The sequence below is a fragment of the Orcinus orca genome, chromosome 2 (assembly GCF_937001465.1).
Source record: "Orcinus orca chromosome 2, mOrcOrc1.1, whole genome shotgun sequence".
In the NCBI taxonomy this organism is placed as follows: Eukaryota; Metazoa; Chordata; class Mammalia; order Artiodactyla; family Delphinidae; genus Orcinus; species Orcinus orca.
The window spans coordinates 173,866,296-173,889,700 of record NC_064560.1 but is presented as its reverse complement, the minus strand read 5'-3'; the positions used below and the strand labels follow the sequence as shown (position 1 = coordinate 173,889,700).

Here is a 23,405-nt window from a genome sequence, read left to right as displayed (position 1 = left end):
GCTCTGACTTACTGCTTGTCAGCTGCCTCTCACAGAAAAGGTTGTTGTGGTTGTCAGAGACAGTACATAGGAATTTTCCCAGCCCTCATGATGTGTGCCATAAATTTAGCATTGCTCTATCCCTCTAAGGAGTAAGAGACTTAAGACCACAAGTCTGTAACATCACCTACATATACTTCATTTTCTACTGAGTGCTGTAACTTTACTGAGGGCTAAATGTTCATGTCCAGGATCAGATTGAATGACGTCCAGCTGAGGGAGTATTTAAGACAATTAAACTGCTGGTTTTGGTTCCACCAAGTCACCTAGTATATCCTATAAGGCACAGAGAGTTGCTTTTTGAGAGATGATAGCAGCTTTTCAGCATAAGGTCCCAGGAGATGAGATTCTTGTTTGGGAAGGAGGCTCACTAGTTGTGATCTCAAATATTGAGTTAGTATATTGTCCTCTGGAGAGCAACTTAATTCATGTGTATTGACAGTGCTAATGTTCCCTGTGTGGCTTTCTTTTCTGGTAGGACTTTGGACACCAGTCTAAATAGGGATTTCTATGAAACTTGACATGGTCATTCCTCAAATTACCTACTCCCTATGGATTCCATTGGATATATTGTTATCAAAGGATCTAATGGCCATTTTTGGTCACTCTTTCTCTTAAATTTTCCCAGCATAATCAGACATAAAAGCACACTTGGTTGGGGGGAAAAAAAAAAAAAGTTGTTTTGGTCCCTCCCAAATCTGAGCATAGAAATTTTCAGCTGTCTTGTCTCTAAGTTATATATTAGTGCTGATAAAAGGTGCTGGGTTGAGATAACATTGATAACCTTAATATATATTGACTTGAAAAGAAAGAATGAATTTAGTGCATTGTAGATTGGAGAGCATGTACAGTCTATGCTAAGGTCAAAACTCAGTGATAAGATAGGAATGTCAGTGGGCATTGCATTTTTCCTTGGCAGTACCGTGGGTGGTTCAAATGAGTAATAAGATTGAAGTCTTATTCTGGAGATAAGTCTAAAAACAGTGTAAGTTTCCCCTCAGACTCTGGCCCCTATTTGAATTGTTCTGACTTTGGCAGGCATCACTTAGGATGAGAAGTACAGTCTCCTCCTTTGCTTCCTTCCTCTCCTTGGCCTCTCTGCTGAGCTCATCTTCCACAGGGCCTGTTAGTTTGTCTGATTGGTAACAGCAAAAGAAAATGGTTTCTCTTACATGCCCATTGCTTATTATTGGGATGACCCAGAGTTCATTTTAATTACATAATACCAACATGATGATAATAATCCTTTTAAACATTTTATATAGCTATTTCTACTTAGATGAATTACTTCCAGAAGGCAAACATAAGGGGAAAGTGACTCCATTATCTTCCTTGCCTGTGTTAATTAGTACCACTTTGCATGGGGGAGGTAAACTGTCCTGGGGCCCTGGATCCAAGAAGATGAAAGCCATGCTATTACATTTTGTAACTAGAAGTGGCTGTTCGTGGTATTCCTAGGGTGGTCGGTAGATTGGAAGTCTTTAGGAGGGGGAATGATGGTCTCTCTTTCTCTGAAATGTTGTAGGGCACCTGTCAAGCTAGGGAGAGAGCAGGGATAGTAAGGCTGGAGATGGTAGGCTCAAGCCACATGCTCTGCTTTGTCTCTCTCTGAGACAGCTGTAAGGAAGAGTTAGAGGAAAAACTAAACAAGTTTTCTTCTGCAGCTGCAGCTGTGATCCTCGGCTCTCTGTTGGCATTGAAGGGACCTGATGTTTTACGTCATTGGTACGTTATAGAAAGAGCTCTCTATTATTTCTTTGTTAGGGTTGCTTATATCATTTTTTGCCTCCTTACCTCCCCCTTTCTCCTTGAAAATAGACTTAGAAATATTTCCAGGCATGCCAGAATGTACCTTCACAGAGTTGGCAGTGTTATTCATTCATTTGGGAAATATTTATTGAGTAATTATGGCCAGTGCCAGATGCTGTTTCCTGTTGAGTCAAAGTCGAATAAGGCAAAAATCTGCCTCCATGGAGTTCATAACATGAAGGGGGAGAAAAGTTATAATAGATGAATGCATGCACGGGAGTTTGAGGGAGCCCAGAAGAAGGAACCCCTAACTGTGGCAGGGACTGGGGAGGGCTTTTGCCAAGTGACCAAGGAAGGGGAAGGCTTCCAAATGGATAGAGTAGAGTGCACATTCTTTTTACTATGTTAGGACCCAGTACATGACGGGAGGTTGGGGGTAGGCATCGTATGTGGACCATGGTGTAGAACAAGGGTTGGTAATCTTTTTCTGTAAAGGGCCAAAGAGTAAATATTTTCAGCTTCCCAGGCCATACAGTCTGTGTCACAACTACTGAACTCTGCGGCTTTAGGGCAAAGGCAGCCCTAGACAACAGTAAATAAGTGGGTGGGGCTGTGTTTCAGTAGAATTTTATTTACAAAAACAGGCAATGGGTGGGATTTGGTGCGAGGACCCTGGTATGGAAGTTCTTCTCTTCACCCACAGAGGTAGTGACCCAGTGGAGGGTGTCTTTGGAATTCTTGCTTGCTCCACAGTGAGAAGCTGTAATGTGTAACTGGCGGGTGGTGTGTGTGTTCTCTCTTTTACATAGGTGGCATCACAGTGTCTGTGGTTGCATTCTTCTTCACAATTAAGTTCCTCTTCGAGCTTGCCGCACGTGTAGTCAGCTTCCTCCAGAATGAGGACCGAGAACGCCGAGGGGACCGGACTATATATGACTACGTGCGGGGAAATTACCTGGATCCCCGGTCATGCAAAGTCTCCTGGGATTGGAAGGACCCCTATGAGGTGGGCCACAGCATGGCCTTCCGAGTGCATGTAAGGGAATGTTTCTGTCTCCGTACCCACTGGGGTTTCTGAGTCAGTTGCCTTCCAGAATCCAGTTCAGTCTGTTGGTGGTGCTGGCCTGAAACGTTCATGTTCTCCAACACCTCCCCACCCCCACCCCCCAGGAACTTGGGAATTGTTGACATCTGAAGAGTCATACATTTCTCTATCATTTTGGTTTAATAGGTGCTTAGCTTGGAAGAAGTATAAAGCTTAATGTTACATTTTCAAAGTGAGAAAAATATTACTGAAAAGAGTAGGTGCTACAGATTAGGGGTTGGCAAACCATGGCCCAAGGGCCAAATCAGGCCCACTTCCTGCTTCTATAAATACAGACTTCTATAAATACAGCCACACCCATTCATCTTCCTGTACTGCCTATGTATGCTTTCACGTTTGAGGAGTTCACCACAGTTGAGTAACTAACTGTGTATGACCCGCAAACCAACAGCATTACTCTCTGGCCCTCTGCAGAAAGTTTGCTGCCCCCTGCAATGACTTCTCCACTGAAGCCTTGTGCTTAGCTCCATAGTCTGAACCCCACTAGCCCTGCCTAGTGCTTTTGTTCACTCAGTGCCAGTGGTACCCACTGACTTACCTTTACGTTTGGGTTAGCAGTGATAATATAAGAAAAAAGGGCAAGTAAGACAGGGTAGGCAGCATCTGTGGTTCAGAAGTGTCAAGCTGAAATGGACTCAATGGTGTATTTTCCCCTCTCCTCAGAATACATTAAGAATTTGTTCGTGACTTAATGGTTTTCTTTGAAGCATTGAGAGAATTTGTTCCCTCATGTGTGAGCAGGACTGTAGGAGTGGGTGGATACAGAGATTTACCAGTCACCTCCTCCCTCCTCACACTCTCTCAAGTAACACAGGAAATGATTTTCTCCCCCTGCTCAATAATGGGTGTCCCTCTTCTCCCCACTGCAGTTATTCTATAAGAACGGGCAGCCCTTTCCTGCACATCGGCCTGTAGGACTAAGAGTTCACATCTCTCATGTTGAGCTAGCAGTGGAAATTCCAGTGACCCAGGAAGTCCTCCAGGAGCCCAGTTCCAACGTGGTCAAGGTGGCCTTCACTGTGCGCAGGGCTGGGCGGTACGAAATCTCAGTGAAGCTTGGTGGATTAAACGTGGCCTATAGTCCCTACTACAAGATTTTTCAGCCTGGTAGGTTGTTTTTTCTTTCTTTCTCTCCCTCCATTCCTTCCTTCCTTCCTTTTTCTTTTCCTTTCTTCTTCTTCTTTTCTTAAACAGTGCCTTTGTTGAGATTTAATTCACATGCTATATAATTCATACATTTAAAATACACAATTTAGTGGTTTTAAAACTTTGTAGACTTGTATAACCATCACCACAGTCAATTTTGGAGCATTTTCATCACCCCTTCACCCTGTACGCAGGTCACTCCATATTTGCCCCAAATCCCTTAGCCCTAGGTAACCGCTGACCTGCCTCTGTGGGTTTGCGTACTCTGGGTACTACTCTGCCATTTACATTGCATAAAAGCGTGGTCATAACATGTGGCCGTTTGTGACTGGCTTGTTGCACTTAGCGTAATGCTTTTGAGGTTTGTCCATGCTAGAGCATGAATCAGTACCTCTTTCTTTCATTGCTAAATAATATTACATTATATGGATATACCACATTTTATTTATCCATTCATCAGTTGATGGACATTTGGGTCGTTTTCGCTTTTGACTACCATGAATAATGCTGATGTGAACATTTGTGTACAGTTTTTGTGTGCACATATCTTTTCATTTCTCTAGGAGTGGAATTGCTGTGTCATCAGCCGGGTAAGTTCTTAAGGGGTGAGGGTGCCAGAATAGACCAAAGGTAAAGTCTTCTGATTTTTGAAACCTTTTCAAGTAAAATCACCCTAATCCTGCCCTTGCTGCCAGTATGTGTTTTACTTCTTACTGAAGAGTGTCCGCCCAAGCTTCTAGCATCTTAAGAATTGAGGCCTCTATCTCAACTTTTTTTACCCCCTTGTGTCCTTTGTGCCAGATAATAGATGTTCATGTGCTTTAAAGCCTAAAAGTATAATCTCTAACTCCTGGTTCTGCAACATACCGTTTAGTGTGCTGAGACCCTGGCTGCCCTGTTTGCCCTGCCTTGGCTTCCTTTTGTTGGTGTCATTAGATACTAGCCAGGTTGGTGTCCACTTTGGGAGTCAAACCATAACAAGAGGGGTCTTGAGAAGATTTGCATATGTTTGCATGAAAGGTCCTCAGTTTTCTTTCCCTTATAACAGAGGAAGCCTCTGGACAAGGTGGCTCCCAAGCCTTCTCCCTCTCCAGGTATTTCCTCCTTTGCTTCAGTGACTCACTCACAGACTCCTTTCCACACGAAAAGGAGTTGCCTCACCTTGCCGCCAGTGGAGAATAGTTCATATCCTTATAATGTGTACCAGCCCTTTTCTTTTTAAACTAAAACCGAACTATTTATTTTGACATGATTTTAGATTTTCCTACAGTTGTAAGAGATAATACAGAGAGATGCTCTGTACCTTGACCCACTTTTCCCAGTGGTGACATCTTACAGAACTAAAGTACAGTATCACAGCCAGGTTATTGACATGGATACAGTCAAGACACAGAACATTTCCATCACCACAGAGATCCTTCATGTTGCCTTTTGACAGCCACACCCATTTTCCCTCCCTCACCCACCTGTTTTTTAACTCCTGGCAGCCCACTAATCTGTTCTCCACTTCTGTAATTTTGCCATTTCAAGAATATTATATAAATGGGATCATAACAGTATGTAACCTTTTGGTTAATGTACCTTTTTTGCCCTCAGCATATTTCTCTGGAGATTCATCCAGGTTGAGTGTATCGGTAGTTGGTTCCTTTTTATAGCTGGGTAGTATTGCTTGGTGTGAATATACCATACTTTGCTTAACCATTCACCAGTTGAAGAACATCTGGGTTGTTTTCAGTTTGGGGCCATTATAAATGGTGGTTTTAATTTGCATATCCCTAGTGGTTAACAATGTTGAACATCTTTTTATATGCTTATTTGCCTTCTGTGTGCCCTTTTTTGATGAAATGTCTTTTCATGTATTTCATCCATTTTCTAAATGTATTTTTTGTTTTTTACTATTGAGGTTTGAGAGTTCTTTAAGTCCTTTGTTAGAAATGTGGTTTGCAAATATTTTCTCTCAAGCTTTAGCTTTCCTTTTCATCCCCTTAACCGGGTCTATCACAGAGCAAGACTTTTTAATTTTGCTGAAGTCAATTTATTGTTTTCCTTTTATGGATCATGCTTTTGGTATCTGAGAACTCTTTGACTAGTCCTAGATTCCAAGGATATTCTCCTATGTTTTTTTTCCTAAAAGTTTCCTAGTTTTACATTTAATATTTAAGGTCATGATCCATTTTTAGTTAACTTTTGTATATTAGGCCAAGATTTTTTTTTTTCTTATAGATGTCCAGTTGCTCCAGCATCTTTTGTTGAAAAGGCTAGCTTTCCCCTATTACGTTGCTTCTGCACCTTTGTCAGGGATCAGTTGGGCATATTTGTGGGGATCTATTTGTGGGTTCTTTGTTCTATACCATTGATCTGTGTGTCTGTCCCTCCACCAATACCGGAATCTTAATTACACAGCTATGTAATAAGTCTTGAAATTGAATAAACTGACTCTTTCCACTTTACTCTTCTTTTTTATAATTGTTTTAGCTATTCTAGATCCTTTGCCTTTCCATATAAATTTTAGAATAATACTGTCTAAATCTACCAAAAAATCTTGCTGAGATTTTGATAAGAATTGTGTTAAAATTATATATCATTAGGGAAGAATTGACATCTTTGCTATGTTGAGTCTTCGAATTCATAAACATGGTATGCCTCTGAATTTCTTTTTTTTTTTAATTAATTAATTTTATTTATTTATTTTTGGCTGCATAGGGTCTTCGTTGCCGCACATGGGCTTTCTCAAGCTGTGGCGAGCGAGGGCTACTCTTCATTGCAGTGCGTGGGCTTCTCAGTGAGGTGGCTTCTCTTGTTGTGGAGCACGGGCTCTAGGCATGCGAGCTTCAGTAGTTGTGGCACGTGGGCTTAGTAGTTGTGGCGAACAGACTTAGTTGCTCCACGGCATGTGGAATCTTCCCGGACCAGGGCTTGACCCCATATTCCCTGCATTGGCAGGCGAGTTCTTAACCACTGCGCCACCAGGGAAGTCCTGAATTTATTTCTTTAATCAGCGTTTTGTAGTTTTCAACATACAAATCTTATACGTGTTTTGCTAGATTTGCACCTAAATATTTCGAGTTTGTTTGTTTATTTTGCAATTATTCACTTATTTTTAAGGCCTGCTTCACTTGTAGGTTCCCAGGGGGGTTCTTGGTACTATATCTATAACTCTCAGTTCTGTTTTCTCTAAGTTTTTCTGTCATTTTGTTTAGTGCTTGCAGTGGTTAGGAATTGTAAAAATGAGTTCCCAGAAGTTCATTTGAATTAATCTCTGTTTTCTTTCTCTTTCTCTGCCTCATAATGGTATTGTTTATCCCTAGGAACTGGGCTGGCACCCAGCTTTCCAGGACTCACTGACTGAGTAGATCTTTGTGCCCTAAAAATCACCTCTCTGACGTTATGTTCCATTGTCTTTGTTCCAGGAATGGTGGTTCCTTCCAAGACCAAAATTGTGTGCCATTTTTCTACTCTCGTGTTGACCTGTGGGCAGCCACACACTCTTCAAATAGTGCCCCGAGATGAGTATGACAACCCTACCAACAATTCCACGTCCTTGAGAGATGAGCACAATTACAGTCTGTCCATTCATGAGGTAAGAGGCTCCCATCTTGCCCTGCGTGCTCCCACCTGTCACTCTCACCCTCTCTAGTTCACTTCCATCCATCTCCTTCTCCCTGACTGTTGTGCCTGCCTTCCTTCATCTGACAATACCTATCTCGTTAGTAACCGTGAGACTTCGATTAGCTCGTAGATAGGAAAATTCTTTGTAGGAGTAAATTACTGTGCAAACAGGGAAAATTATGTATGGTTCATGTTGCTTTGTTTTCCTCCTGTAGCTCGGTCCTCCGGAAGAAGAGAGCACTGGTGTCTCATTTGAGAAGTCAGTGACATCCAACCGGCAGACCTGCCAGGTGTTCTTGCGGCTCACCCTGCATTCTCGAGGCTGCTTCCATGCCTGCATTTCATACCAAAACCAGCCAATCAATAATGGCGAATTTGACATTATTGTCCTAAGTGGTGAGTTGAGAGAAGAGCTGTGATTTAGTCCTCTTCTCAGGCCACTTGTTCTTTGCACGTCTGCATTCTTCTGACCAACCCCACAAATATTAGATATTTGAGCCAAACTTGGTTTAGAGCTCTGTGGACTAAAGGTCTAGTGATAGGTAACTTTCTCCCCTGTCTTGCACTTTAAACCTTATTCCTTGTTATACTTCAGAGAATGAGAGGAATATTGTCGAACGCAATGTGTCCACCTCAGGAGTGAGCATTTACTTTGAAGCTTATCTGTATAATGCTGCCAACTGCACCAGCACGCCGTGGCACCTCCCGCCCATGCACACAAGCTCTGCCCAGCGCCGGCCCTCCACGGCTCTGGAGGAGGAAGATGAAGACTCACCCTCTGAGTGTCACACCCCTGAGAAGGTGAAGAAACCTAAGAAGGTGTACTGCTACGTGTCACCAAAGGTTGGAACTCTCATTCTTGCCCCCCACCCCACCGAGCCTGCTTGTAATTGGTATTTGGTTACAAAATCCACAAAGCAACAGTCTGAGAATCAGAGCGAGATCATTGCCGTGTTAGGGTTCAGGGATACTGAGGAGGCTGCTTCAAGTTGAGCAGAAGGCCGTGCCTCCTCTTCTGTTGCCCATGTCTGGTTTGGCTGGATTACGTCTCTGTCTAGAGAGTCTGTGCCTTGGGACTTTAGAGCACCTGTAACTTTCTGCTGTTTGATTGCTTCTGGGAAGACTTTTCAAGGCATGGCTCTCAGAGTTTTAAAGAAAGCTACTTTTAACCATTAACAATTTCTCACTAGTGTAAAAATTACTGTTGGACCCTTGTACTATTTCAGAATAATTTGATCTTTCATTCAGTGATTTGTGAAACCACAACAGATGTCATGATCCATGTACAGGATTGGAATAGAGAAATTTTGGCAGAGTCAAGGAGGTGAACTTCCCAAGGCCCCTGAGCTAAGAGGCGCTTTGTCTTAGGGGTTTTCTTTTTTAGTGTTTGTATTTTGCTTATTCATACAGACCTCAGAAAAATGAGACTCTTGAAACATCCCATTACATTCCTTTAATTGCATAACCAAACCTGAGTTCTAATTCTGTTCTACTTTAGAACACTTTGCTATGCACTATTCATCATTTAAAAATCTAGCCTTAATTTGGCCTGGGGGAATGGCAAAGAGGGAAATGGTCAGGTAGAGATAAAACAAGATTGGCTGTGACCTGATAATTGTTGAAGCTGGTGATGACTTCATTGTACTGTTTTCTCTTCTTTAGTATGTGTTTGAAATTTTCTTTAATGAAGAGTTCTTTAAAAATCAAGAAAAAAAATCTGACCTACTACATGTTCAGATAACAGGGTTTTAAAATTTTTATTTATTTATTTTTCAATATTTATTTTATTTATTTATTTTTGGCTGTTTTGGGTCTTCGTTGCCGCACAGGGGCTTTCTCTAGTTGTGGCGAGCGGGGGCTACTCTCTTTGTTGCGGAGCACAGGCTCTAGGCTGTGTACAGGCTTCAGTAGTGTGGCACGCGGGCTTAGTAGTTGTGGCTTGCAGGCTCTATAGCACAGGCTCAGTAGTTGTGGCACACGGGCTTAGTTGCTCCGCAGCATGTGGAATCTTCCCGGACCAGGGCTTGAACCCGCGTCCCCTGCGTCGGCAGGCGGACTCTCAACCACTGTGCCACTACGGAAGCCCAGGGGTTTTTTTAAGATTAAAAAGTTATTGCATTGTCTTTTCTTTTATTGTAAATGGCAACAGACCTCTTTTTATTCTGACATAAAGGATTTTTATGAACTTTTTTGTATGAGACTCCTCCCATCCCCAACCCCCTCTTCCCCAGCAAATCCTTGGTGCCATTCAAATAGAGATAAAGCAGTGGGCGTGGGCCACTGGTGTTCCCTGTCCACTGACTTGGAAGAAGTCTCTCTGAGCAGCATCTGGCTAAGCAGAAGGAGATTTTGATTGTTTCTACGTGAAGTGTTATCTACTTATAAAGTGAAAACCTGATCTCAGATATTTGGAAATGGTAGTAAGACTTGAGTATTAAGATTATGAAATATCTGTGTGAAATTGCATGGTGAGCGTCATACTTTAAATTTGCCTGTTTTAAGATAGAGTTGATGTTTTCTATTTGATTTCAGTCCTAAATTATCTTCTTTGTTCAGAGAGGAAAAGGGTTATCGTGAGAAATGTAGATGGGGACTGATATTTGAATTACTATACTCAAATAGAACCTCTTTATTTATCATTCACTTCATTTTCTATATGTTGGTCCTCCAGCAATTCTCAGTGAAGGAGTTCTACCTGAAAATCATTCCCTGGCGCCTTTATACCTTCCGAGTGTGCCCAGGAACAAAAGTAAGTTGAACCTTACATCCGGTTCATGTAGAGCAGGCTTCAGCCTCCAACATCTCAACCTTTTCTTTTTTCCTTGAAGGACTTTTGTTGTTTCTGGAAGTTCTCATTGTGCACACAGGATTTATTGCCAAATAAAGAAAGAGTTGTTACCTCCTCGTGAAGGATGTAGTTCTAGGAGGACACGTGCCTATAGAAACAGCAATTGGTAGCAAGTCAGAATACTTCAACAGTTATCTTTTTGTCCCTAAGACTAAGTTAATGGAAAGGGTGTGGGTAACTCTGACCTGAGTTTGGCTTCCCAGCGTGCCAGAGGTAGCTCTTTTAGCACCAGTAGTCTCATCTATTAAAAAATTTTTTTAAAAATTTAAAAAGTGTGTTTTTTTTTTTTTAAACTCTTCTGAGCTTTTGGAATCTAAAGGCAAATCATTTTCCTCCAGCCAGTTTGCCCAACCTATTCAGGTGCTCATTTGCTATTTCATATATCCTTCCTGCTTTTACCCTTCTTATATTTTATGTTGGAAAGTCTGTAGTGTTGCCTGTGATCCTTACTAAAGGTGGTCTCTGTGACTCGAGTAATTTAAAATAAAATCTGAATCATAGAGCCCTGAGGTGAAAAACAAGGAGATGTACTCCTGGTAGGTACTTACTTGGGGAAAACAGGCTTAACTTGTTTCTGTTGGTTGGTGAGAAGGGTAGGGATGTGAAGGTTTTTTGCTGGATTTGAGGGCTTTATAGATGAACTCCTTTTCTTTTTTTTGTTTTCCTTTGTTAGTTTTCATACCTCGGCCCTGACCCTGTCCATAAGCTGCTCACACTGGTGGTGGATGACGGCATTCAGCCTCCTGTGGAGCTCAGCTGTAAGGAGAGGAACATCCTAGCGGCCACGTTCATCCGCTCACTCCATAAAAACCTAGGTGAGTTTGGACAGGGGTTCTGCTGGGGTAGGCATTGACCCCAGATATCTGGGTGGCTGCACAGGTGTCTTATAATGAGGCTTAATCATGATGGATCTTGCTGCTCCTTAGGAGGCTCTGAGACCTTTCAGGACAAGGTGAACTTTTTCCAGAGAGAGCTTCGGCAGGTACATATGAAAAGACCACATTCCAAAGTCACCCTGAAGGTCAGCAGACATGCCTTGTTGGAATCGGTGCGTAAAGTTTCATCCCTGTCAAAAGTTTCCAACTAGAAACCTCTGTGATATTTGGTTATATTCTGCAGGTTATCTTTTTTATGAAACCCACATCTCTCTCTTCTTTAAACGTATTAAAGATGGTGTTCTATGCATTTGATTATACTGCATTTGGGGCAGATTTGTTGGAGGTATGTTATCGAAAGGAGAGACTAGTTGACACATTGGCTTTAAGATCAGACTGAACTAGCTCCTGAACAATTTCATGGAACTCTTACTAGTCTGAACTAATCAGATTGCTTCCCTCCTCTTTGCCTTCATTATGTCATCTGTAAAATAAGAAAAGATGCAGACAGATGACTATTTAACCTAAAAGCACTAAGGGCAGGTGTTAAGTTGTTGTTATAGAAGAAAGTTCCTGTTATTGAATCCCAGGAATAGAAGAGCTCTTGTGGGATTAAAAGGAAATGATTTTTGTTGTCACTCTGGCCTGATGGAAAAGGAACGCCTGATGTGTGTCTGACTCCACTACATAGACACTGGCATAGTTCTTACGTTCCTTGAGAATGAGAAGGCCTTGGTCCCTGTCCAGAAAGTGTTTGTGATATTTAGCTCTGGTAGGTGCTGCTGGAAACCCCTTTTCTCAGCCACACTCTCCTTGTGGCATGGCTTCCTGTTCTGAACCTAGCCTTGTGGCTAAAAATGTCTAGTGGATAGACTGTACTTTACTGAAAACCAAGACTCCTTGGTTCTGTTGCTGACAGCTTACTGATCTGAGCCATTGTTACTTCTTTATTTAAGAGTTTTCTCATTAATAAAATGAGGATTATTTAAAAAAAGAAGTTTCAACTTTCCAGTAAGGCAATGGTATAAATATGATTTAGATTATTTTTTTAATTTTAGATTTCTTCTGGAGATATTTACATTTTAAATATAAGATGGTGGGCTTCCCTGGTGGCGCAGTGGTCAAGAGTCTGCCTGCCGATGCAGGGGACATGGGTTCGTGCCCCAGTCCGGGAAGATCCCACATGCCGCGGAGCGGCTGGGTCCATGAGCCATGGCCGCTGAGCCTGCGCATCCGGAGCCTGTGCTCTGCAACGGGAGAGGCCACAACTGTGAGAGGCCCACGTACTGCAAAAAATAAAAAATAAAAAAATAAATATAAGATGGTAGTATTAAAGCTTATTTATGAGTAATATATTGCCTCCAGGTACTTGTGGTTATTACATGGACAATGGCAATGTTCTTGTGTTTTTGTCTTTAACACCCAAGAGAGACTGGCCAGTGTTCTGACAGTTTCCTTTCTTTTTCTTTCACTGCTTTTCAGTCTCTGAAAGCCACTCGGAATTTCTCCATCTCAGATTGGAGCAAGAACTTTGAAGTGGTTTTTCAGGATGAAGAAGGTCAGTTTTGAAATTTCATATTCATCTTTTTTTAACTCTCCTTCCCACTCCTCCTTGTCTCCTTACCCCGCATCCACAAAAACAAAAACAACCCCCCTACACATACTCGCCACCCCTGCCCCAGCTTCTTTTTCCCTGGGAAAAAGAAATCATGAGTCAAGACAAAAAGGGTGGCGTTTAATGGCTAATAGCGTGGTAGACCTTGTAAAGCACATACATACAGGGACTTGGAGGGAGAGTTTGAAGCAGAAGGGTAAAGTAACCTTTGTAGAGAAATGTCAGTTTCCTAGGCTCTCTGATCTGTATCCCCACACTAGGAGGCATTAGCTTAGTGATCAGAATACCTTTAATCCTACAGAAAGAGGGGATTTCAATAAAAGTCCATAGCTGAGGTGGGATGGAATGGGGGACACCAGGGTGGTGGAATGCAGGAAGTAAGGATCGGAGAGTATAAAATGATGAATAAATGAACAAAAGTGATAAGAGGTGGTAGGCCAGAGTCACTTTTTATTTTTATTATACTTTCAGCTCTGGACTGGGGAGGGCCTCGCCGGGAATGGTTTGAGCTAATCTGCAAAGCACTATTTGACACCACCAATCAGCTCTTCACCCGATTCAGTGACACCAACCAAGCATTAGTGAGTCTGTGACTTCCACGTGGGTGGGAGGAAAATGTGGATTGTGTTATAATGAAGAGACTAATAAGAGTTTGAACTAATCAGATTGCCTCCCTCCTCTTTGCCTTCATTATTTCATCTGAAAAATAAGAGAAAATGCAGACAGATGAATATATAACTTAAAAGCATTATAATACAGTGGCTATTCTACTCCTTAGTGTTTTAATAATTAAGCCACTTTTCTCAAAACATACCTGAGGGCTTCCCTGGTGATGCAGTGGTTGAGAGTCCGCCTGCTGATGCAGGGGACACGGGTTCATGCCCCGGTCTGGGAAGATCCCACATGCCGTGGAGTGGCTGGGCCTGTGAGCCATGGCCGCTGAGCCTGCGCGTCTGGAGCCTGTGCTCCGCAACGGGAGAGGCCACAACAGTGAGAGGCCCACGTACCACAAAAAAAAAAACCAAAAAAAAAACATACCTGAAGCAATTGAACTCTGTACAAGATCTCTCTCTCTTTTTAAAATTTATTTATTTATTTATTTTTGGCTGTGTTGGGTCTTCGTTGCTGTGCACGGGCTTTTCTGTAGTTGTGGAGAGCAGGGGCTACTCTTCGTTGCGGTGCACGGGCTTCTCATTGCGGTGGCTTCTCTTGTTGCGGAACACGGGCTCTAGGAGTGCCGGCTTCAGTAGTTGTGGCTCACAGCCTCTACAATCGTTGTGGTTCATGGGCTTAGTTGCTTCACGGCATGTGGGATCTTCCTGGACCAGGCCTTGAGCCATGTCTCCTGCATTGGCAGGTGGATTCTTAACCACTGTGCCACCAGGGAAGCCCCTGTATGAGATCTTTGACTAGGTGGAGTAGAGAAGTAGACTTTGGCTGAAAGAATTTCTGGTTTAGGGAAAAGGCATTATATCATCCAGTGATTAACTTCCGTTTGCAGCCAGGCACCATGAAATAAATATAAGATTCTTCAATTTAACGTAAGTCTATCTTTGCCCTTTATCCTCCAATCACTTTTTTTAAAAAAATAAATTTATTTATTTATTTATTTTTGGCTGTGCTGGGTCTTCATTGCTGCGCGCGGGCTTTCTCTAGTTGCGGTGAGTGGGGGCTACTCTTCGTTGCGGTGCACAAGCTTCTCATTGCAGTGGCTTCTCTTTTTGTGGAGCATGGGCTCTAGGCATGCGGGCTTCAGTAGTTGTGGCACACATGCTCAGTAGTTGTGGCTCGCAGGCTCTAGAGTGCAGACTCAGTAGTTGTGACGCACGGGCTCAGATGCTCCGCGGCATGTGGGATCTTCCCAGACTAGGGCTCGAACCCGTGTCCCCTGCATTGGCAGGCGGATTCCCAACCACTGTGCCACCAGGGAAGCCCCATCCAATCACTTTGAATTACTCAATGGTGGCTACCAAACAACTAATGCCATTTGGATGGGCTCTTTGATCTTAACACTGAAAATTTTGCTCCCTTGGGATAGAGTTGGGGAGGGAGGATCTTCACAGAACTAGGCTTGAAGAAAAATGGCCCAGGGCCTTTTAATCTTTCTCTTTGACAGGTGCATCCCAACCCTAATCGCCCCGCTCATCTGCGCCTAAAGATGTATGAGTTTGCAGGGCGCCTGGTGGGCAAGTGTCTCTATGAGTCCTCTCTAGGAGGAGCCTACAAGCAGTTGGTCCGAGCTCGCTTCACCCGTTCTTTCTTGGCCCAAATCATAGGACTGCGTATGCATTACAAGGTAACTCTTAGGTGTGCATTTTCTACTAAGGCCCCTGGCCATTAACTCTGGAATCTCTCCACCCTCAGCTTATTATTCTTAAGTTTGAATGGGTAAGTGGTTCCAGGCAGTTACAAATTTCGTTTCTGGGTAAGAGTAGTCATGTTCTGTTCTGTGTCTTTCTGTCTCCTCAGTACTTTGAAACAGATGACCCAGAATTCTACAAATCTAAAGTTTGTTTCATCCTCAACAATGACATGAGTGAGATGGAGCTGGTCTTTGCAGAAGAGAAATATAACAAATCAGGTCAACTGGATAAGGTGAGAGAGAACTGAAGCCTGTGGGTCCCATTTCCCACCCTTCTGTAGAGCAGGGCTCTCTAGTATAACTTTCTGCAATGATGGAAGTGTTCTCTGTTTGTGCTTTTGAGCACCCAGAATGTGGCTGGTATGACCAAATAACTGAATTTCTAAATAACCACATGTGACTAGTGACAACCATATTGGAGAGCATAGCTTTGAGGCACTGCATCCCACACTATGGTCTTGGCCTATTTAAGTGGAGCCAAAGGCACGTATACCCATCCATCCCACCCATTCCTACTTTCCAGTAGATAAAGAACTAAGTGATAGTGAAGTGTCACTGCACAAGCAGCTTTGGAAGGGATGACAGTGTCTTTCTTAACATTAGGGGCAGGGAGGTAGATGACTCCTTTTTTTTTTTTTTTTTTTAGATGACTCTTATTTTAACACTGTGCGTATATATTTTTAAACTTTTTACTAGAAAATTAATGGCCAAAAGTATTTGTGATGCAAGTGTGGTTTTGTTTACCTCCTGGGGTTAAATAATATCAAATGGTAACGATGAAGCTAAAGTTGCAGTTATAAATAATTGAAAGCAAAATAGCGATGACTGAAAATTTGTGATCACTGGTAGCACTGAACTGATAATCAGATACCTTTGGGAGCATTGTGGGGATCCCAGCTGATGGCCTTTGCACGTGTGTGGGCGGAGCCTGTCTTCCTGACCCAGCACTGCAAGATGTCTAGAGTCATTGGAGTACTGAATTAGGGTCCACAGGCCCAGGGGAGTACTGATTTTAAATGGATTTAATATGAATACTAAATCTTAGTAATTTACTACTTAGGCTACTAGTTAGAAATGCTTACACACATAAAATAAAAATATCCAGAATTGTGCACAGTAACAGAAAAAAAGTCTTACACTTTTAGATCCATTGAGAATCCTTGCTCTGGAGCAAAGTTCCGTCCCTACCGTGCTGTCGTCAGGACCTTAAAATCTGATCTTGTAACTAAATGGAGGCCTTTACTGCTCACCTATGAAGACAACCATGGTCATTGTACACAGGTTTTTCTGGGGTTGTGGCATTAAACTGTGCTTCAGGGCTTCCTCAAAGCTCCCTTAGGAGTTATTTATTGGAAGGAGTGTGCCAATTCTATTTGAGAATCATGCAGTTCAGCTTTTTCTTTGCAGATAGAAAAATCGGGAGCCCAAATATCTAAGTGACTGAAATCCTGTAGCAAGTTAGTCTCCAAGTATCAAGCCATGGCTTTTTCCATTGACTCACGTTGGAAGTAGAAGAATGTAGGGAACATCTATGCCCATCTTAGAATTTTTGAGACCTGAGAAGACTTCTTCACTACTTACATAGTTTTATTTATTCTCAATTGGCTCAGGGGTTTAAGAGAAGAGGTCAATAATGGTTCAATTTTGGATCATAGAAATGTTAAAGTGTTGCTAACAAGGAACCATAATATCTTCCTGTTGCATCACCACTGTTTGACCAGGTCAGAGGAGACTTACTGAGAGACCCACTTCAGAAACAGTAGCGAGGAGAATATATAGCAATAGCGGTAGGAAACCTTAAGCTTAGTAACTAAATAAAACCAAGTGCGTTGAAAACCTGAACGCACAGTAGGAACTTGTGACCATGGTGGAGTTCAATAATGCTGTGTTTGTGGGACATACTGGGCAGATGTCATCTTATAAACTCCAATCTACATCCTCTCCCTGTCTTTTGCCTCTTCTTTCAGGTCATAGAACTTATGACAGGTGGAGCTCAAACCCCAGTCACCAACGCGAATAAAATCTTCTATTTAAATTTGCTGGCCCAGTATCGGCTGGCCAGTCAAGTGAAAGAGGAAGTGGAACATTTCCTAAAAGGTGGGATCCTGTCTACTCTTGGCTTTGAGGTGAAAATACTTGTATCCATGGTGTGGATATGGCTTTAACTTGGCTACTTTGTTTCAGGCCTGAATGAGCTGGTCCCTGAGAACCTTTTGGCTATTTTTGATGAGAATGAGCTTGAGGTAAGTGCTTACAATTGACACCCCCTATTCTTGGCTTGCTTTTATTATGCCCACAGGAACTGGATTACTGCACCTTCTGTTATGAGATGCAGTAGGAAAGCCCTTTAAGTGTTGGTTTTACTTTTGTCACTCTTCCGTGCATGGACCCTTTCTCCAGCTTTAAAAAAATTTGAATGTGAAAATTAGGAATCAGCAAATTACTAATTATGAATAGTAATAGTTAATATTTATTCATCAAATATTATTGATACTGGTCAAGTAGCAAAGAATGTTGGTATCCTGTACAGTCTTTGTAAATTCTGTGACCTTTAAAGTTGATTTAAGGGAATAATAGAATTTATTTGTTCAGACTGTTTATTGAATGTCTTCTATATGCCATGTGCTTTTGAAGAACTGGGGAGCTAGGAATGAATAAGACCAAGTCCCTGTCCTCATAGAGCTACATTCTAGTGAAGGAAACAAACCAAAAGACGTGATGCATTTCACAGCTTTGTGTTACAACACTATATAGTTAATATATTCTTATTTTAGATCCTGTAACACCCAAAATGTGGCTATAAGATGGTAAATACCTTGCTATAATTAGCAAAATTGAAGTTCCATGAACTTCAGCTATAGACAAAAAATAAAACCAGTTTGCTTTTACCTGCTGCTCACAGATGATACACACAATGCATGTTACTAGCTTTAGCGCTAACTTCCCGTAGCCTTTATGAGGGGCATGTTTCTGTAAACTATTTCCTGTAGGGAGGAAGTTCTTCTTTAAAAATGGGGAAACAAAAAGTAGTTTCAAGTAGTCTTGCACAGTTTTTATCCTTATTAATTGAATTGGCTTCAAAACAAGAATCAAAGTCTCATGCAATTTTCAACATGTTTTGTACCTTTAGATATGAAATCTGAATAATGAACTCTCCATCTCTCAGCCTGAAGTTTCTGACAGACCTGTCCCCTCTTGCTGTCATTTTCTGGGCTGAGGAACAACTTCTGGTGTAATTTGTTTTATCCTGAAGCAAAGCATTTGTAACAATTCATAAAGTGCATAGGAGGGAGGACACAGTCTCTTAATGGTTGTTGCCCATCCTGCTCTTAGTTACTCATTAGCTTAGCAAGTTCTTTTTGAAGGAGCCAAGCTTCTCAGGCTTAATTTGGGCTTTGCTTTTCTTTGATTAGGTTGTTTCATTCTTTATAGCTATTGGATGAATACTTAGAGTCTGCTAAGTAACTTGCTGGATCTTGAACCAAATTAGAACATCAACAAGATGTTTAGGGTTCTGATGTCATTAATGTTCTCATTTTTTGGCATTCTTTTTCATTTATCTGACCAAGTAGAGGCAGGGCTGAAGGGACGGTAGTAGAAGTTCAATCCAGAAAAGAAGGATGGATCCTGGGAAAAAGGAAAGGCCATCTAACAAATTCATAAATGCGGCTGGGGGTCTTCATGAAAGGAAGGGCCTGCTTTTTCCCCTGGTATTCCCAGGCCACCTGCAGAGCGGACAGGCAGTAAACACTTGGTTCCCTTTCTGTCCTCCGTTTCAATACAAAATAATATATAGCAGCAGTTCTTAATTAGGGGTGTGCATCAGAAGCCCTTGGGAAACTTTTTCAAAATACACAAGTTTGTAACCTGTCCCTAGAGATTCTGATTCAGTAGGTCTGGGGTAAGGCCATAGGCATCTGTCTATCTATCTTTTTTTTTTTTTTTTTAAGCTGTGTGATTTTTACCACACTGGTTAGGAACCATTGGCCTATTATAATGGATTTTCCTGAAGCATTCTGGCATTCTGACCTCACCTTATGTCTCTTTCTTGGTGTTTTCCGTATTCCACATTTTGCATGTTAACATACTTTGACCTTATGGTGGGACTTTGCCCCTCTGACTATCCTAGTAACACCTGACTATTCTGCAGCTGCTGATGTGTGGGACTGGGGACATCAGTGTGTCCGACTTCAAAGCCCATGCGGTGGTCGTTGGTGGCTCATGGCATTTCAGAGAAAAGGTAAGTGGGCCAAATTTCTTTTAGTCGAATTTGTGCTGTCTTGTAAGGAAATAGTTTCAGAAGGAAAAAGTCGAGTAGTCGGAGAAGCAGACATATCAACTGGGATATATGTGGGAAAGTGATATATGTGGGAAAGGCAGGTGGTCATCCAGGCAGACGGGAACCCTGGTCCCTAAGGGCTGTCACGCTGCTGCCACAGAGGCAGTACGTTGGAAAGGCAGAGAAATAGAACCAAGTAATCAGCGACTACCCTCCTGACCGTGTAACAATATCAATTCCTTTTAAAGAGGTTGTTGACTCTAGCCGTTCCTACCTGCATGCAGTAACTGGGGCCCACCCCCACTTCAGGATATCCTGTTCCTTCCCCAGGGGTCAAATCCTAAGCTACACATAGGTATGACCCCAGCCCTGTGCTCTCCCTGCCAGGTCATGAGGTGGTTTTGGACCGTGGTTTCCAGTTTGACGCAGGAGGAGTTGGCTCGGCTGCTTCAGTTCACAACAGGCTCGTCCCAGCTACCACCTGGAGGCTTTGCCGCCCTCTGTCCCTCATTCCAGATTATTGCCACTCCGACCCATAGCACGCTACCAACTGCACACACGTGGTGGGTATCTGACTGCCTGGTGCGTGCTGTCACGGGGGATTATCTTTCCAGCCCTTGCTAGTGTTTCTGGTGGTGTGAGTTAATCACTTCTCTCCCCTTGGCCTTCCAGTTTCAACCAGCTGTGCCTCCCTACGTATGACTCATATGAAGAGGTGCACAGGATGCTGCAGCTGGCCATCAGTGAGGGCTGCGAGGGCTTCGGCATGCTCTGACCACTCTCTTGCCATCCACTTGGCTCCCGTGCTTTCTGGAGCATCCGGGTGCACATAACAGACACAACCACTGACCCTAACGTACACAAAACCATCAGCCAGAAGCTGCTGCGTGCTCTCCGTGTCTGGAGTATTCAGTCACCTGCAAGCCTTGTCCTTCCCTCGCCCCTCCTTTCCCATCCCCCCCCCGCAAGCCACTTTGGCAGGTACATAATCTGAGCAACTCACTCAGTCACGTGAGGAGGGCCATGCTGCTATGCTTGCACTTGGTTCTTAGAAAGCTCTCAGTAGCCGGAGTGGCACTGGACTACCTCTCATGGTGACTGATAGCACAAAAGGATCTTTTCTGTGGTGTCAGAACTGGAAAAGGAGCTTTCCTTGCAAGCGTTTCTGGAAATGATCATTAATCCACAAAGAAGAACTCCCTAATAAGCTTTTTCTTGAGTATAAGCATGTGAGATAGACAGACCTAAGAATGTGAAAGATAGCTGGGCTGTTGCCTCCAGTGCTGAATGTGATTCTCCTTTAGGGTTATGGGGCATGTCTAGGCACGTGGCTGGCTTGAAGACTACTGATGCTTGTCCCTGAGTTTGTTCTTTACACTGAGGTGTGGCTGGGCTCGGCCACTCACCTCCAGCTCATGCGGTCTGCTAAGAGCCGGGGGTTCTTTAGATTTCTATTGAAGAAACTTTTGGAGCAAGAGATTGGGACAGTATGATAGCGTGCCACCGATCCCTGGTTCTCTCTTTGCTTGGTGTTCCCTGGCAGCACTAAGGCAAGGGAAAAGGAATCAGTAATTTAATTGCTCCTCACAGGTCCTTAGGGTCAGGACACAGGGAACACACATAGAGGAGATACATCAGATGATAAATAAACACCTAGCTGTCCCAGTTACTTCCTGTCACTCCATCAGTTACCAACAAGGGCAGCTAAAGAGGGAGGAAGATAAATTAGGTTCACTGTTATGTGATGATTGAAGAGAACCTGCAGCTGTTTCTTGGAAGATGACAACCACCTTTTTCATTACGATTTGAATGAAGACGTTTTCAAGACTCAAAATCTCATTGAATTCCCAAATTTCTGTTTCTAAGAAGGCTTTGCTGCAAGCTACCATTCCCAGTGGGGCGTTCGACTCTGAAAATATTTACAAGCCATCTTTATTGCCAAAACCAGCAAGTACAAAGAGTCCAGAGATGAGGCGGGACTTGCAGCAATGCCTTGGCCTCCTGGAAGCACGCCTGAGCCCTCCTGTTCCCAGAGATCACGAGGAACAAGCCTTCCTGAGCTGCTACAATTCCTGCCTGACCTCACTCCTTCGCAGTTGTCATTTGTCCTTCTTGGCATGGGTGCTGACCTCACTCATCCTTGGGGTCTAGGATCAAGCATCAGGGCCTCTGTACCCCAGGGTCCTCCATGCCACACGGTCACTGCTGTCCTCAGGGACCAGGACAAGGTGCTGCTGCCTGCCCCGGTGTTTTCCTATGGGATATGTACAGGCAAGTTTCATCATCCCCCGGGAAACCTGATGCTGCCCCTCGGGCCCGGAGAGGGTTTCCAGCTGGGGGGCACGTGGGTTGGTTCTGCTGTTGTTTGGCTGTTGTTTCTCTTCTGGATTCTGCATTCTCCTCTCCAGAGACTCATGCTGGAGCTCAAGTTGATTTTCTTGGTTAGATCTGTCCTTTTAAGCTCTAGTCATAGCACTTTTCAGAGCATCCTGGGTACCATTGCAGCCCAGCTGCATCCTGCAGTGGTCCTTAGCCCCAAGGTCTTTGTTTAACAAAACCCTTTGGTACTGTTGTGGTTTTCTGTTCTTCCCGTTTACCCTCTCTCTCCTAACTATTCAAAAGTATCTTTGCTCTTTAGGCCTTTCCTTTGACCTTTTTTTCTAATCCTGCTTTGGAACTAGCCAGTGTGGGGAGAGGTACACCATGTCGGAGAGAAGGAAGAGTGTCTGTTACTTCTTGAGCAGTTTTCTATTCACGTTTCTTATTTTGGCCAGCTTGTTTTATTTATGCCCTTGTGACCCAGATGCTTGGGGAGCCAGCTAACCTCCTGGCCTTTAGTCTCTTCAAAGGAGACCAGGCACCAAGTGAACACCAAGGAAGATGTCGGCATGTTTCTAGAACTTCAGCAGAAACCAAGCCCTGCTGCTGCAAATTTGTCAGGCCAGACAAAAGGGCCAGACAGTTGCAGCAATAGTGTAAATATTTTGTACAGTAAATAAATGAATGTTTAAAAGGACTAAGGAGCAAGTGACTGCTTTACGTGATGATTCAGGGCTTAAATTGGAGGTGGGCAAGGAACAGAAAAATTTAGAAATGTTTTTGCATTTCCCCAGTAATGCCTCCAGAAGCAGTCAGCTTGGGGTTGAATGTACTCCCGGAGCCCTGGCCTGGCCCAGACTTTCTTGCCCTTTCACCCTTCCCTGATTGCTGTCCATGGTGCCAGGCAGGGCCACAGTGCTTGCTTGCACAGAGAGCCAATGGCTGGGACAAGCAAGTGCTTGTGCTCAGCTCCAGAAGGAGAAACCAGTTTGGCAAAAGTAGAGGATGTCTGTTCTCATCAGTCTTTTAAACATTAATTAGTTGTTGTTTTACAACATAAGAAACTCAGTGTAGAAAATTTGGAAATTAAAAAAAAGTACAAGAAAAAAAGTTACTTGCCATCCAGAGGGAATAACACTTTGGGGATGGCCTTCTTATTTGCATATAATCACACATGTATTTCTCAATGTGCCCTTGACCCTCCCACAAAAGTTTGCATATGGCAAACAAAAACCCTGTTCCACAAAAGTTTTTGGGTGGCAGGCGGGACCAATTCTTTTCTAACCACAGATAAGCTTGGCAGAAAGACAAGATCAGACCTCTGATTTGAGCCTTGTAGGAAAAGTGTTAGGGACCCTGACTTTCTTGGGGAGGTAATCATGGTGTCTTTGTGCATTGGTTCCCATTCTGGAAAATCAAAACAAAATCCCCTTTATAATTGTTTTTCTTTTTGTTTTGT

The 23,405-nt window shown here is 43.1% G+C and overlaps 1 protein-coding gene across 8 annotated transcripts in view; it reads left to right on the top strand.

Moving 5' to 3' along the window:
- Positions 1 to 22,643, top strand: part of AREL1 (apoptosis resistant E3 ubiquitin protein ligase 1) — a 43,422-nt gene extending 20,779 nt beyond the window's left edge. For 4 of the 8 annotated variants that reach the window (XM_033404211.2, XM_033404325.2, XM_033404278.2 and 1 more), the window contains exons 3-20: positions 1,704 to 1,764; positions 2,598 to 2,824; positions 3,763 to 4,000; positions 7,450 to 7,619; positions 7,864 to 8,044; positions 8,244 to 8,491; positions 10,320 to 10,397; positions 11,170 to 11,311; positions 11,423 to 11,544; positions 12,854 to 12,929; positions 13,458 to 13,567; positions 15,103 to 15,282; positions 15,456 to 15,581; positions 17,316 to 17,445; positions 17,533 to 17,591; positions 19,499 to 19,588; positions 20,015 to 20,190; positions 20,300 to 22,643. In XM_033404211.2, the coding sequence (XP_033260102.1) occupies positions 1,749 to 1,764; positions 2,598 to 2,824; positions 3,763 to 4,000; positions 7,450 to 7,619; positions 7,864 to 8,044; positions 8,244 to 8,491; positions 10,320 to 10,397; positions 11,170 to 11,311; positions 11,423 to 11,544; positions 12,854 to 12,929; positions 13,458 to 13,567; positions 15,103 to 15,282; positions 15,456 to 15,581; positions 17,316 to 17,445; positions 17,533 to 17,591; positions 19,499 to 19,588; positions 20,015 to 20,190; positions 20,300 to 20,402 (2,472 nt within the window). In that variant the 5' untranslated portion in view covers positions 1,704 to 1,748 and the 3' untranslated portion in view covers positions 20,403 to 22,643. The remainder of the gene's footprint in view (positions 1 to 1,703; positions 1,765 to 2,597; positions 2,825 to 3,762; positions 4,001 to 7,449; positions 7,620 to 7,863; positions 8,045 to 8,243; positions 8,492 to 10,319; positions 10,398 to 11,169; positions 11,312 to 11,422; positions 11,545 to 12,853; positions 12,930 to 13,457; positions 13,568 to 15,102; positions 15,283 to 15,455; positions 15,582 to 17,315; positions 17,446 to 17,532; positions 17,592 to 19,498; positions 19,589 to 20,014; positions 20,191 to 20,299) is intronic. The other 4 variants (XM_033404542.2, XM_033404606.2, XM_049706729.1 and 1 more) reach the window with 4 other exon arrangements.
- The last annotated feature ends 762 nt before the right edge of the window (positions 22,644 to 23,405 follow it).